Source organism: Eptatretus burgeri, chromosome 12, assembly GCF_056783735.1.
Source record: "Eptatretus burgeri isolate ZD-2024b chromosome 12, Ebu_testis_v1, whole genome shotgun sequence".
NCBI lineage: Eukaryota > Metazoa > Chordata > Myxini > Myxiniformes > Myxinidae > Eptatretus > Eptatretus burgeri.
The window spans coordinates 22,873,072-22,890,051 of NC_140972.1; the positions used below are offsets into that span (position 1 = coordinate 22,873,072).

At 42.6% G+C, this 16,980-nt stretch overlaps 1 protein-coding gene across 8 annotated transcripts in view; it reads right to left on the minus strand.

Annotated features, from left to right (window-relative positions):
• Window positions 1–16,980, minus strand: part of FANCI (FA complementation group I) — a 202,576-nt gene that overhangs the window by 168,633 nt on the left and 16,963 nt on the right. For all 8 annotated transcript variants that reach the window (XM_085849819.1, XM_085849817.1, XM_085849818.1 and 5 more), the window contains 2 exons: window positions 13,480–13,610; window positions 9,124–9,277 (listed from right to left, as the gene is read on the minus strand). In XM_085849819.1, coding sequence (XP_085705945.1) covers window positions 9,124–9,277; window positions 13,480–13,610 — 285 coding nt within the window. The remainder of the gene's footprint in view (window positions 1–9,123; window positions 9,278–13,479; window positions 13,611–16,980) is intronic.

The window sequence follows — 16,980 nt, forward strand, 5'->3', positions numbered from 1 at the left end:
GGTGAGATAGTGCCGGGAGGCCCACTGCAGGCGGAGCTGGGCGCCCCGCCAGACCCAGGACCGGAATACGTAGACAGAGACCCTGGGATACCGGAGCTGGAGCCAAACGCCCCGCCAGACGCGGAACCAGAATCTGAGCTGGACACCCTGTCGAAAGTGGAGCAGGCAGGTATAGACGTCGGAAACCTTGTTATACCGGAGACAGCGACAGGACCTTTGACGACACAACATGCAACTCCTGGTGCTGACGCTACTCGGGGGAGGCCTGTCACTAGACAACAAACTGACAGTCTCAGGCCCCGGGAACCATACACGCCTCCCACACCTCGACCGCGAAAGGGGAAACGGGAGTGAGTTAACAACATCTTTACAGCGAAGCAGGAGAGAAGTACCTTGAGAAAAGGCGACAGCAAGTAAATATGCAAATTTTGGGACAACCCATAACAAGGAATTAGATACGGTAAGAGTCTTTTCAATGAACCGCACTAAACCTTTTTCGGCAACGATTCCACGCCTGACAGACAAAAAGAAGGTACTGATGCAACCTCAACAAGTCATAGAAGTAGCATGCATCCTGGCGAATGGGTCTAGTGACTTAGAACGACACAAGGGCCTCAAGTGCATCACATGGTACTTCCTGATAGGGTCGCAGGAAGAAATCGAGGTGGCTTGGCAAGTAAAGAAGCAGGATCCCAGGGAAAAGGGGTTCAGCACAAAACGAGGATACGAATGGGGCCAGTGCGCAAGTCTGATAACTAGAATACCGGAAATACCGGACGACACCTCAGTGAAATACGCTTGCCTCATTCTTTGTTTGTGTGGTTTGTAACCACACCGAATGGAGGGATAGGATGTACTTCAGCGTTCGCAGAAAGGGGCCGCCAACAAGACCCCCGAATACCTTTGTAGCCCTAACCACAGAGATAGCAAACATTGAGAACCGAAGTGAGTGCTGGGTGTGCCTTCAACCCCCATCTGGCCTCGTGACCGGACTTCCTCTTTTCGTGCTATCATTAACCTTCTTCAATCATATAACCAGACCAGTGGAAGGACTCGAAGCTAAAACCGCAGCCCATGGTTACACACAAGGGGTCTATGCAGAGAAAAATCCGAGTGCCAATGTAATGGTGGTGCCATCTCCCCTATGGGTGGAAAACACCAGGGGAGGGGTCTGTTTTACAGGACAGGGAGCAAACAGAATGGGGAAGTCAGAGTGCGAGATTCAACTTCCCCTCCCAAAATCGGCTGACCAGGAAGTCATCGCTGTTAACCTGGACACCCAGGTAGAAGAGCAAGTAACATTCACAATAAAAGCAGCCTTACATCACGATAACGGGATGATCCCGCCAAAAGGCATTCACTTGGTCTGCGGGGACAAAGCTTACCCCGACTTACCAAAAGGGTGGGAAGGGAGTTGTTATTTAGCTTCAGTATTTCCGGATAGCAGGATTAAAACCGCTTTTCACCACACCACCTCACAACCACGGTACCGACGCAGCGCGTCAGGAACGATGGATCCAGAGGGATGGGCCGGTGTATCAACGCGTTTAGGAGTTATCAAAGGCACCTGGTGGGAGAAAGCCATTGGCCTTTTCATGCCACATGCCGGTACTACAATTAATAGCATTAGGATAGATCAGCTTTCGCAAGTTTTGGAATATTTAGGTAATGTAACCATGGCGTAACCATGTAATTTAGGTAATGTAACCATGGTAATGTATAACAATGTAATACGGAATCAACAGATATGTTAGTATCAATGCGCGCTATTGTAATGCAGAATAGAGTAGCTTTAGACATGCTTCTGGTGGAACAAGGAGGGGTATGCGGGATGATTGAAGGAGAATGTTGCGTCTGGATTCCGGACCCCAAGGACATAACTAATCGTGCGGTGGCCCGAATTAAAAAGGTGGTAGAAGTTCTCACTAGTAATCGAGTGGAACGTGAGGAAGGGTATGCTTGGTGGCAATTGATCTTCCAGGGCTGGGGAGGTTGGTTGTTGCGCCTCATAGGGTCAGCACTGCTAATCATCGTAGTGGTAATTTTTGGAGTGTTTATAATTAAACTTCTTCTTACCATTTGTCTAAAGAAATGCTGCACCGCGTCACCCCTCACCCAGGCCATTATAATAATTAACAGAAAACTCTATTGAGGACGACTCGGCCAGTAATGGGGAGGGGGATGACCAGGGCCTTCAGGGGGGACCCCAGTTAAACGTCATACACGTGGACCTAGTCCAAGGTCTACAACCATTCCTCTTTGTTAAAACAGATAACTAACCCAGGAGAGAGTGCGTGTTGTTTTGCCTTCTAGTGCAAGATGTGACTCCTGCGCTGGGCAAGCTTACACCCGTGCCTTGAGTGCTACTTTTGCTTCTTGTTTACATAGAATTGTCTAAACGATAGTATCATGGTTGATGCTTATATAAAATATAATTGCATGTTAATATGGTGTGGACTAAGCATAGAATTTGTATACTACAGCTTAATGGGAGACATGTGGCAGTAGGCAGGACAAAAGGGGAAAGACAAAAAGGTAACAGAAGCTAACCTGAACCACCGGCAGTTGGAGACTTCTCATTTAGAGAATGTTGATGGCTATCCACGGCATTTGCAAATCCCGTTTGGCAGGCGCGGGGGCCTAGGGGTAGCAGCTACAGGAACCAAATAGGGGTCCACTCAGTTGGTGAGTTTCAGGTATGGCTGGCTATGGTCAAATATGACCAAGGAGGGACTGTTATGAATGATGATATGCTAAGATGGTCATATTTGAGCCATAGTTGAATATTTAATCAATAGCCAATAGTTGTGTATTAATCAGCTGTCAGGATTCAAACCTTGCTTTAAAATGTTCCTTTAAATGTTCCATGTTGCCCCAACTATTTCTCTGGCACTCTTCCTGTTTTCTGTTCTGCAGCTGCACGTCCTTGGAGGGAACTGTTCCTCCAGTGTATGCTGCCCACACATTCCTATTTAGTCATCACTAGAGTTTCGTCTTTGCTATCAACATGTGCCAGTGTAGGGGGCTTGGAAACTCGTTAGCTTGCAAGATAAACTGTTGGGTTGCATATCTGAGAATTGACCGATTTAACTTCCCCTGGGGCCCCAACCCAAGGGAGGGGGGAAAGAAGCCCACTGCCACATTTATTTCAATATTTCTATATCCCTAAGCACACAATTTTAGTCCACACCCAGTTCTGCTTTTGTGTGATGTGTGTGTGTGTGTATATATATACATATATATATATACATATATATACATATATGTATGTATGTATGTATGTATGTATGTATGTGTGTATGTATGTGTGTATATATATATATATATATATATATATATATATATATATATATATATATATATATATATATATATATATATATATATATATATATATATATATATATATATATATATATATATATGATGGTTTTGAAGCATAATCTCAATGCGATTTGGAGGCGCCTGACTGAAGGGTCGTTGAGTCACATTCTGCATGAGTGTGGTCTTCGGAAATAAAACGTGTAATTCGAAGATCCTCATCTGACTCTGTCATCTTACTCGGCCGGGTGGAGAGTCATAACAGAATGCACCATCTACGAACCTTCAGCCTTTCACGGGCCCGTATCGTTGAGAGACTTTGCAATACAGACTGCAAGATATCATCCTTTTGGATGAAATGATCAGGAAGTTCTCCAATTGTTTTGTTGTGCAGAGGCACACCCCTTTCTTGCAGATATGTTTACAAGTACTGTACCTTCGGCTGCTTTAAAAGTATTTTTAGTCGTTTCATTCTACAATCCTTATCTGATATGTTTAGGCCACCCCAATTTAATTCATTACTCGAGGGTTATGCACATGCATGCCGAGCAATCTTGGGTGGATTACATCATATCGAAAGTGCCATATTGTGGATTCAACAACAGCAATAACGCCAACATTAATAATAACATCAACATGAACAAAACCTGATGAAATATGATTATATTTGCCACGTATAGTTTGTTTCTATCATGTGTAGCACAGTGTATAAAGCACACTTTTTAATTGGCAAAAAAACCGGTAAAAGTTGGGGGTGCGATTAATACACGGGTCTAGAAAAATAAAATACTAGCCGGGAGGTGACGATGGTTCGCGGGAATTATTGAACAATGCCACGATAGGTACAATTGAGTTAATGGAAGCTTTTGAGGAAGCCCTACCATAAAAACCTATCTCTTCTGTCAAAATCAAATCAGATTTTTTATATGTTGTATTTATGGACATTACGCACAGCTTCGAGGAAATGAAATTGCGAGGGAAAAAAATAAGAAGTTCAAGTGGGCATGGGACACTCCTCATACAAAAAGACACAATGAGACCATGATATGTAGCTTGTGTCCAAGTTTCATCAATATCGCATCAAACGTCATGGAGCTATTCTCTGGAGAGAGTCACAAATAGACAGACAGACACACAGACACAACGAAAATAGTGGTCACTGCTGGCGCCCGCGAACCAAAAATCAGTCATAAAAACAATCAATCAATGCTGAAGCGTCTGCGTCTGCGTACCTCGACAACCACTGGTCCAAGTTGATTGAAACTTGCCAGGTATGTTGCTGGGGACCTGAGGATGTGCCTTTTCAAGGTTTGATATTAATCGGACAAGTGCTTCCCAAGTTATGGCCATTTATTTACCAAACCAATGACAAGACACGTTGTTGCGTGGGCGTGGCCAATGGGGGAAGGGAAGCTCAGCCGCGTTCCCCATTACAGGTTACAACGTACGGGCTTCCGGAGAGTGATGACCGTGTATTCTAATAATTTCTCATGCGCATTTATAGATGAACACTATGCCCCAAGTTATGATCGTTTTCATATTAGACGGTGCATAAATTTCGGTAACATCAGAGGGAGCTGGTGTGCTCTGAACCAGGAAGTAAATTTTTTTTTCCTCTCTTCTCTTCTCTTTTTGTTTTTCCTTGCGACGACATTGCGAAAAGGCAAAATACGTTGGCGCTAATTGAATAAATGGCCATTAAAACTAAATTGCAAATAATCGTAACTGCGATATGCGAACTTCCGGGCAACGCATGTATGGGCACGCAAGAGCGAAGAAACGGCCTGTGTGGTTGTTGTTTCTTGCTCGCGGTTTGAATATTTGTTTATTAATTATTTTTTTATGGGCATGTACTAGTATTCCAAATTAACACTTATTTTTTTTTAGCAGTTGGAACTGCTTTTAAGCTGAATTCCACCGTTTAAATTCTAAAAAGCGGTTCAGGTTAAGAGTTTTTACAGTGTTTCATTAATTGTGTGTGGAAATTAAATAGTCACGCTCAGAAACGGCCAGAGACACCCGGGGTTTAGATGCGTGGCGTATCCTCGCGCCTCAGTTTTCCATTAAACACAAAAGAAGAAGAAGAACCACCTGGTATCACATCAAAATAATTATTATTCACAATACCCAGTCTAATAAAGGAGCACCCACCTCAAAAAAGCTTGCGTGCACACTTACGTGCATTCGACAACAGGCTGTGGGCAGTCACGTGACCCTCAAGAAGGGGCCCTTTGTGCTTCGCGAGTGCCTCGGCGTATGTCATCAGATAACGTCACATATCATCCATTCTATCTATCAAGATGTCAAGGCACCCAGTCACCACAGTGTTCAAACTTTCCATCTGCCAGTCTGCAGAAGAGTCTGGGAACCAGGAAGCTGGGAGGCGATTCGGCATGGATGAATCCATCATCTGGCGCTGGAGAACAAGCAAGGCAATGAGAGAGAAAATTCCAAAGAAGAAGAAGGCGCTGAGGAGAAAGTCAGCGAAGTGGCCACAGCTCGAGGAGCGTCTCGTCGCTTGGGTCCGGGAAAAGGGAGCAGAGGGCTACGCCATCTTAACACTTGCTCTCAGGCTGAAGGCGAGGAACTTAGCTAAGAAAGATGTTATTGGGAACTTCAGGGCCAGCCTGTTGTGGGCCTACAGGTTGTTCATGGCACACCATCAACTGTCAGTTTGACGCTGCACACACATCTCCCAATATCTACCCGATGATATGGCTGATAAGACGACGCGCTTCCAGTCCTAAATCATCAAGCATCGCCGAGAGCATGAATATTCCCTCAGCAGGATCAGGAATGCTGTCCAGGCCCCCCTTACCTTCGACATACTGAGAGGGACCACCAGCACAGTGAAGGGGGTGCGCAAGGTGACAAACAACACTACTGATTACGAGAAGGAACGATTCACCGTCATGCTCGCCTGCACCGCAAATGGTGGCAAACTTCCCCCGTATGTCGCGCTCAAGAGGAAGACACTGCCCAACGACAAGTTTCCAGCCGGCATCATTGTTCGTGCTCAGAAGGGGTGGATAGACGATGGACTGCTCCAGGATTGGTGCACACGGTTTGAAGTAGTAGGCCGGATAGCGGTCTCTCCCACCGACGGAGCATGCTAGTCTTGGATGGGTTCAGTTGTCACAAGACCGCTGACACCAAAGTGCTGCTCCGTCAGACCAACAGGGATCTAGTCATCATTTCAGGCGGGATTACATCGCTCCTGCAGCCCCTTGATGTGTCCATCAACAACAGTTCAATGACGGGCTAGGTTGCTGCTTGACCGACTGGATAATGAGTAGGGGAGAAGACCTACACCAGGAGCAGGAGGATGACAAAGGTCGACCTTCCGATTATCTGCGGCTTGATCATCAAAGTGTGGGAGGAGATACCGTCAGACATAATCAAGCGAGCATTTCTGAAATGCTGCATCTCCAAAAACATGGATGGCACAGACTATGCCATCATTTGGGAGGACGACGCTGCAAATAACGGTGACAGTGACATGGACAGCGACCTGCTCTACGCTGATTCGGACAAGGAGCTAGCTACAGGTTGTCTTCGACGAGGAAAGCATTAACGAGGAATTCCTCCAATTTAGCTGAAAAGTTTCATCAATCCATACGGCCCTTTTCGGGGCCACAAATCCACAAAAAATACATATGATACTGGTATGAATCCCTTTTCTGGAAACCAAAAAAATCCTCTTTATAACATTAAAAATAAAAACTTAGTTTTAAAGATAAAAAACATATTTAATAGCACCATATGGCAAGGCTCTTAAATGTGCCTTGTTTTATTACTGGAATTGTAGTTTTTGTTTATATTAATACCTTACCATGGCTAAGATAAGCATAATGCCAAGGTACTGAATCCATGGTACTGACTGACTCCATATATTCAATGGGACTGACTCAATCTGTAACCGTCCAACACGGATTTCTCCCAATGCAAATCCTCCCTTGTGGACTTGGTGATGAATAACTTTCCCGCAAATGTCTCCTGCTTTACCTCTGCTCCATTTGGTTCATCTGATCATGTGCTTGTGAAAGTCAACACCTCTCTGGCTATTCTCAGAGAGCTGCCTCAATGGTGGCAAGTCTGGCATTTCACTCAAGCAGATCGTTAGGGACCGGTTTCCCACAACTACTGTCCCTCCCATAACTACTGATAACTCAGTCTGTGAATTCTTCCACAGAAACCTGCTCACTCTCATGCAAAGATTAATCCCACCCATGGTACAGCGACTCCTGTGATGAGTCAGTTGCTCTGAAAATAATTTGCCTTCCCTTCCTGGAAGGAAAATCTGACTGAAGGAAATCTCAGTGCATTCTAAAAAGTCAACAAAAAGTGTGTGTCCACTGTCAGGAGAGGCAGAAAAAAAAAAACTATCCAACCTCAAGAATAAATTTTCAAACTTGCTAAGTCTGTCTCTGGAGTAGGCTCCCCTGACTCTGGAAAATCCTGTTTATCTATTTGCTGATGACTCCACCCTCTGCCGTAACATCCTTCATCTTCAGACAGGCAGACTGCAGCCTCTTCCCTCTCTTCTGACCTAAAAAAAAAAAAAAAAAAAAAAAAAAAAAAATCACAAGCTGGTAAAACATTTTGAATATGTCTTTCAATCTTGACGAATGTCACACTCTCTCTCAGAAAAGGCTGTCTGTCTGGCAAACCCTCCTATTCACTTTCTTAACAATCCTCTTGAGGAAGTACAATCATTCAAACTCCTGGGTCTCACCATCAGCCGTGATCTTTCTTTGGCAAACCACATTTTAAATTTGGCCTAAAAAGCCAGTCGCTGACTCGGCACCCTCCTGATACAAAGTCCTTCCTTGGCACACCTGAACTCCTATCCACAGACAAGGCCTTCATCTGCAGCTTGATGGAATACTGCTCTCTCCTCTGAGCTGGCTCCCCTGCCTCACATCTTGCTCATCTTGACACTGTGGAAACCCAGGCTTTAAAGCTTATTGAAGTATTCCACGATAAAGATGAGTCTTTGGGCCTATCACTTTGCCATCGCAGGCAAGTCGGACTCTCTGCCTTCTACTGACTCTTTTCTGGTCTTTCATTATTTGCCTCCTCCCCCAGGTTTCAGGAGGGCTCACATCGTCCACCATTAACCCCCTTCTGGTGAAACTACATAAATCCAGGATCACTGTCCACTTCCACTCATTTGTTCCTCTTTTTTCCACCTGTGGAATCAACTTCCACATCCTCTTCAATCTCATCCTTCCCTCCAGGCTTTCAAAGCAGCTGTTCAACACCATCTCTGATCATCCCAATCCAAAACCTTGACATTTTCTACCCTCACGAACCCCACCCAAATCAATCCTCCTAATTTTCTCAGTTTTCCCTCCGAAGAATTTCCTTCTGCATGCATCTTGTCCATCCTGTGCATCCTCTGTATCCATGTTGTCCACCCCATGTGTTTTGCATCCTGTTTTTGGCTGTTACGTCCTGATCCGTTCACTGTTCCAGTTCGTCCTTGAGCCTCGACTATGTGTACAAAAAACAAAGAAAATGCCACTCTCTTTTCAGCCAATATCACCTGTGTATAAGTTCAGGTTAAAAAAAGTATTTGCTGTGAGGTTTTTAAAGAATCAGACAGCACTGCAAAGTGGTCTAAAGTGTTGATGAAGAGGAACATTTCATTGGAAGGTAAAGAAAATAGAATATAGAACACAAATAGCATGTTAAATGCAATCTCAAAACTTCTTAAATGTAATGTGCTCGAACATATTGAATTTAACCACGAAGGTGGAGGGGTGAGGTGGGGGAGACAGAGGGAGATGGTCTGAGTACCTGTCCCAGAAGAGATGGTTTCCTTTGAGGCAAGACAGGTGAGTATACATGAGAAGAGCTCCATTGACAAGCCATTTGAAATTCCACCAGCCTTAATGATGGCGACGAAGACTGTTGCCAGTGCTGCCAGACATTCTCCTGGAAGCACGTCAGCCTATGTGCAAGGCGGAAACATTCGATAAAATATCAACTCAATAATAAATTGGCACCAATCACGGAGATAAATTCATTGCAAACCCCCAACATAGGGTACAGCATAGTCAACGTTTGTTTCTTCAAGCACAGTAATCAAGAACAAAAGTAAAGACAAAAAAAAGAAGAAAAAAAAAAAGCTATTATGCAGTAATGCTTTTTACTTTACAAGCTCCCTTGTGGAGAAGAGTAGTCATATAGGAAACACCTTAGCCTATATTGTCTTGAAAAACGACGACGTAGGTGTGGTCTGCAAGGCGGGCCACCTTATTTAACATGTTACATTAGTTCTTCGTACCTGTTTGTACCATTTATGTCCTTAAAAACAGTAAGTTTCCTGGTTGGAATGATTTTCAATTTTGTTTGAGTGCCAGACAGTTTAAAAAATAATAATAACTAGAGTAATTCGACTGCGCGTAGTCGACGCGTATGCCTCCGCTCTCCCGCACAAACACTTGAGTATTGACATATTTGACCCTTGACCTTTATCATATCTGGCCCAAAATCGAATCAGTTAATTGCCCTGTCTAACTTTACAATTGTACAAATTTTAATGAAATTGTCTTTTATTTCTTGAGTTAGGGCGTAAACAGTGAAATTTCAGAGTTTGACCTTAACCTTTGACCTTTACCACATCTGGCCCAAAATCCAATCACTTAATTGACCTGTCTTACTTTACCTTTGTACCAAGTTTGATGAAATTCTGTCCAATATTTGAGTTAGGGCGTAAACAGTAAAATTTGTTTGACCTTGACCGTTGACCCTTAACCTTTATAACATCTGACCCAAAATCTAATCACTTAATTGCCATGTCTTACTTTACCTTTTTACCAAGTTTGATGAAATTCTACAATTTGCTGCTCGAGTTATCACGTCAATGAAAATCCGGACGGACAACCCGGAAACATGCCTCCGGCACCCTTGGTGCGGAGGCATAATAATAATAATAATAATAATAATAATAATAATAATAAAAAAGGACCATTGGACCTGCAGCTTATCTGGGCCCTGGCCTAATGTCACACAAATTTTGTAGCATTTTGACTCGTGGGTCTGGAGAAGAGGATTTTTAAAGGAATTAATGCGATTTTCCCAAACGTTGACCAAGTTGGCCCTTTTGACACACTTCTGGTCAAGTAACCCCCATGACTTCCACAATATAATTAACACCCCCAACCTAGCCTCATGTTGCAACTCAACTTTGGTGGCATTCTTATAAATCTTTTGAAGCTGCCTATCAAATTTTTTTTTACAGTTAACCACGTAAATATCATCTATATAACGACATGTATGAGATAATTTTTTCGCTAATCCTAATTATTCCTCCATCAGTTTCTGAATGAATGAAAATTCACAGAAAATAAGAAAAATGTCTGCAAGTAGGGGCTGCAATTCCTACCCATGGGAATAACCTTAAAAAGAATAATATTATCCCACAAAATGAAACAAAATTATTAAATAAAATGAAATTAACAGCGTCTGAAAACTTCTGCTTATCAAAACAATGAAAACTTGAGTATTTATTTTTTAGAAAAGAATGCTCTGTCAACCCTGACAGTTGACACATAAAAACTTATTAAAAGAGTTTAAAAAAAACCTTGTCAATCACTTTGAAGAGTGAATCCCTCACTGGTACTAAATCCAAATTTGTATATAAAGTTGAAAAATCAAAAACTTCAACTGACTTGACATTGAGGCATCTAATACTATCTCAGAACTCTAAGGAAGAACAAGTCTGAAGACGACGATGGTTCACGAGCGGTATTTGACAATGTAGATTGTTTCAGAAGTCAAGGATGAGACAATGTGATAATGTTTGACCAAGTTATAAAAATGATCAACATGATGTGGTACGAGTGCCAGGTTATTAGCTGCAAAATGTCGAAAACCCAGTTTCGTTCAACAACTTAAAAAATTTGACCGTTGCATAACCTTTAAAGGTCATAAAACAAATGTTGTGGACATTAAAATAAGGAAACAGGATACGTGCAATAGCTTATTGGAGTTAGTTCGTCGAAGAAGGTCGAAAACCCGGTTCGATTCCCACAACTTTGAAAATTTGACCTTTGTGAACTTTAAAAGGTCAAAGGTCAAGGATTATGACCTTTGGTGAAAAACTTCCTCTGGAACATTCCAAGAACAATAGAACGTCAAAAAGGCTATATTGCATTTCGCACTCCTCGGATTATCCATACTTTGATGAAATCAGCGTAAAAACAAACTTGAAGGGAGCGCCACGGGCAAGGTGTTCAAGATAGAGTGAAATGGTTTCAAGACTTTAGGTGGGGAATGACCTCAAGATTATGCATAAAAATATTGTCATCCTAGCTCTCAAAGTTTGGGCAGTCGTATGATTTTTATGTCAAAATTCGCAATTTTCTAAGTTCTTGACCTTGGGACGAAAATGAAAAAGTCGAGCTCCATGGTGCTATGCAGGTGCCATTGGGCTTCCCAAATACCGAAACCCCCACCAGATTCGACAAACCCCCGAGGAGAAGATGCAAATTGAAATCGGCTACCCCCGAAAAACACGTTTTGTTCGTGACCTTGTGACCTTGACACGACAATGAAAAATCGAGCAACGTGGGGCTATGCAGGTGCCATTGGGCTAACCAAATACCGAAACCCCTGCCAGATTCGACAAACCCCCTTGGAGAAGATGGATTTTTATGTCAAAATTCGCAATTTTCTAAGTTCGTGACCTTGGGACGAAAATGAAAAAAAAATCAAGCACCGTGTGGCTATGCAGGTGCCATTGGGCTAACCAAATACTGAAACCCGTCAGATTCGACAAACCCCGTAGGAGAAGATGCAAATTGAAATCGGCTACCCCCTAAAAACACGTTTTTTTGGGCGTGTCTCTGCCCATAATGGGTGCACCACGCCCATTCTCATTCTCAGGAAAACGCAACTAGATCAGGATATAAACCTCCCACCAAAATTTTATCAGGATCCGATCAAAACCCACGGTGCAATGCTCGGGACAGACAGACAGACACACAGACATACAACAATAACGAATATAGTGGTCACTTATTTGTTCGTGAAAATATTTTTTCGTGAACCAATTATTGCTCCAGAAAGTGTTTATACCAGAATTCTTCTCAGTTGCTAAACAATATTTCGTGAACCGTTCCCCCAAAACTTGTAAGCCGAAGTTAACTATAACCGATAACTGTTTGGTGGAACACTGCCTGGCACCCGCTATAAACCTATACTTGCACGGGTTCTTATGAAGCTTAGGAATCCAGAAAAGCGGAGGAATACAAAGATTTATCTCTTTACATTTAAAACTGAAATTATTAACTCAAACTTCCTGATGCTCAGAGATAATAGCTTGGAGTGACTTATGACAAGGAACATATGTGCTATTTCCCATACCAGTGAAAGTAACCGTATCAATGCCGAACTCTCTTAAGAACAACCTCTACATTAAACTTTTTACAAACCACAACAAAATTATTAGCAGCCTTATTTGCTGGAGCTATTATGTAGCTGTCATGAAGATCCCGAATGTCTTCACGAACACTTGGCTTGTTCAACACTGGTTTAGACTGACCCAGTGAAAGCAAGCCGCGACTACTGAAAAACTTAATTCTATTATCCAGGTCTTCCACAATTCTGTTAGAACATGCATTAAAACTGTTGACAGAAAACAAAAATGTGCACCAAATGTAAGTGAACAAAATGAGACAGAATCCACAATTGAAGACCCAATGCAGCTCCAAGGTTGAGTTCCTGGTTCCCTGTATTTAGCTCCTATTTTCATCAGATCCACAATTCCATGATTACCAATTATATTCAAATCCCCAGAAACTACGTGTCCACAAGGACCATATAAAAAAGGGGAAGGTGAACATGCACAGTCAGCTTCCAAAATGTCCTTTACTATATCTATACTAAGAATTTTAAGAAATTTAGCATAATTTAACAAGTATTGTCCTATGGTCTGAGTGAAAATGAAACACTGTTATCCCTGCATGTGTACAACTTTGTCATACTTGTACTTATATGTGCAAGCTTCTCTATGATACAGCAAAAATATGCATCAGCAATAAATACTTAAATCCTCTGAAAGATACTCAGGTCTATGATCCAAATAAACCCCATGTAAACTTAAAAAGTAAAAACACCTCCATCTTGGGTAATGGTGCAACAAAATACCTCCAACATGAGCAGGCCCACCATTTCGGTGACACTCTGCCGCTGCATGTCCCCAGACTCAGCAAGGCCGATACAATGCTCATAAACCTTCCTGCGTCGTGTAACACCACCTTCCTGCTGACACGGGGAGCCTACAGGGGGTTCAAAGAAAAGAGAGTATGCGGGAGAGTGTAAGGGGCGTGGTGGGGGGGGGGGGTTAAGAACCAATTCTATATCTACATGAATAAAAACAAAAATCATTAGCGATCAGAATTCTGGTCAGGTCACGTATGGGAGCTTGTGCAGGAGCAGCGCATCGCTGTGTTCATTTTCCGTCAGTACCCCAGGGGCCTCAGTCTGGCCATACCCCAGGCAGATGCCTTGCCCATCCCCATCTCTGAGTTGCCGATCAACCTGCTGCAACCACGAAGCACGTAGTTGGCCCATTGGCCTCCTCCACACACGGGACTCCCTCGATGAGAGAATCTGGTGAGCAGGATCAGAGCCAGGAAAATGAGCCATATGTCCATAGAGCTGCAGCTGACGATCACGGACAATGCAGGTAACAAATGTCATTTGAGTCTCTCTCAGCAACCGCTCGTTGGACTAAAATTCCGACCAGCGATAGCCAAAGATTTTCTGAAGAAACCTGGTACCAAAGGAATTAAGTCGCCATCTCAGATACGTGGTCAGAGTCCAAGTCTCACATCCGTAGACCGTGGAGACTGGAAGCACCAAGGACCTGAAGACTCGGATTTTCGATCTCCCCAACAAGAACCGACAGCGCCACACCTCATGATCCAGTGAATCCATGACTCCCCAGGCCCGAACCAGACGTCTATTGACCTCTGGCTCACAGCCAGCAGAGACATGAGTATCACTGCCAAGGTAAGTGAATCTCTCCATGACCTCAACATTCTCGTCACAAACTGGTACAGACAGGATAGCAGCATCCAAGATGTCAATGAAAGCCTGGATCTTAATTATGACCCAGGAAACCCGTAACACCTGCGGCTCCGCCTCCTCATTCAGCATCTCAAGGGCCCCCAAAAGGATATCCAGAGTCTCTGCAAAGATGACTGCATCATCTGCGAAATCAAGGTCAGAAATATTTACACTCCCAAAATGATGCACCGCAGCTTGATCTCCCCGATATCCTCCCCATAATCCAGTCCATACAAGTGCTGAAAAGTGTGACAGCCAGCACACACCCCTGACGAACTCTAGTAACAACTGGAAATAGTTAGAGATGGTATCACCCCATCTCACAGCACTCTCAGTACCAGAGTATAGTTCAGACATCAGCTTGATCAGTTTTTGTGGCACCCCATGAAGACCAAGAAACCTCCAGAGGGAATCCCAATTCACCGAGTCAAACGGTTTGCAGAGATCAACATAGGCTGCAAGCAGCCCTGCCAAAACTCATCTGCATCCGGTGAGGACCCGAAGAGCAAGGATAGGTCAATCATTGAACACAAAAACACCATTTTTTGAAGAAATTCGAAACAGTTGAAATTGCATAAAAATTATGAGCTACCTTGAGTGAGCCAATCCACTGCCTTCTGACAGTGCTTCAATTAACATGATCATCAATAACTTTAAATTATGAAATACTAGCAGAAATACGCATCAAGGATGAGTGATGGGTTGGAATGGCATTTGAAAAGATGGGAGGACTACAGAACAACAACAACAATCTTGTGACATTTGGGGTTGCCGTGCCATTACCCGGCATAGTGATCACTTTGGCAAAAGGAATAAAGTATGCAAGTAATTTTATATTCTGCAAGCAGAATTATAAGACATTGGTAATTATGCCGATGAAGTTTGACGATGATGTGTGAAGTGGAGAGAGCTAAGATGGCAATCGTGACAAACGAAAGGACAGAACGTCACAATATTTATCTATTATAATGGCATCCAATGCTGTAATGTCAGTTTTGCATGTCCTCCAAAACCACTGTTGGCACAATGTTGAGATTGGCACCATATTAATCACCACAAATCCAGGCAAAGCAGCATCAGGCAAAATTTGATTTGGACAAAAACATTTTCATTATTCACATTGATAAATTCTGACACAAAGCAAACATGAACTATGCTTCGGGTGGCTTGGCTACAAGCTGCAAGACAAGGCGGTGCCAAGCAAGGTGCACTGCAATTGGCTCCTGGCAAGTAACATCAATACACCATTTGCATCAATACATCATGCCTTTAACCACGTATAATTTACTGTATCTTGGTTCCTGTTCTTTCAATCTCAGAATTAAAAAAAAAAAAAATTTGAGCTCCAAACGCAACAAAAGAGTGGGCCTTGAGCCAACAGGATTACGAGTAAAGATATAAAGCCAAAATTAGAAAAACAAACGTATGTATAAACACCCTGGTTGAAAAAAAACAAAAACAAAAAAAACAATGCACTTTCAGTGAATATATTCGTACTTCATCAAACAAGCAGTGAGAATGCTTCGACTGAAATGCCATTTGTATGGCACATCCAATTAATGATGATAAAAGATAAACTGCAGCACTTTTACAACTTAAACAGGTTTGCCAAAGTATGTTACTATCCAAGAGAAGATTTTTACTGGCATTCAAAAAATTCTCCAATATAGCCAACTTTAACCACAGTTTAATTGATATAAACGCATTTCAATCAATTATAATCCTTGCCATAATTCATGGACCGGTGTTTGTGTGTGTGTGTGTTTGCTTGTTTGTATCACTACTTCTCCTACAGTTCTAGCCAATTACATCTAGACTTGATGCAGAGGATCAGCATGACCCTAATTAATATATATATATATATATATATATATATATATATATATATATATATATATATATATATATATATATATATATATAATAGGGGTGTTATCTTTGCCAGTCATCTTGGGGGGGGGGGGGAGGGGGTGAGGGAGGGATGCAAATTATCTATGAAAATGTGCATCGTGTCATGCCTCTTCAAGGTGGAGGAGGGTATTACAAGCCTCCACCATTTACAGTACAGTGTTCCTGTCCCCATGTTTTCCAGTGCAGTGAGGGGTTTTGAAGTACAAGCAGTTGGTGTGTTTTTACTTCATCACATAACTCGGGTTATTATTATTATTTTTTGCCGATACAGGACTGTCAGTTGCCTATAAAATGCCAAATAAAAGGCATGCGTCAGAAGAACGCGTTACATGCTTGGAACAACATCGCCCATAGGGTGGGTACTCTGCAAGTTAAAATATAATTGTAAAATAATCGGAGTAAACAGAGGCAAGTTAAGAAAATAACTTGGCAAGCCAAAAGAGAGTACGAGAAGGACGTGGCTAAGAATATTAAAGATAATAGCAAGGCTTTCTTTAAGTATATCAGGGGAAAAGAAAAGGTTGGGACCAGTGTGGGCCCATTGAGGAATAGCACCGGGGGAGTGGTTCGTGATGAAAGTGAGATGGCAGGCTTATTAAACAGGTATTTTTCTTCAACTTTTACACAAGAACAGTCAAGAGAATTGCCAATAGCTGAGAGTATCTA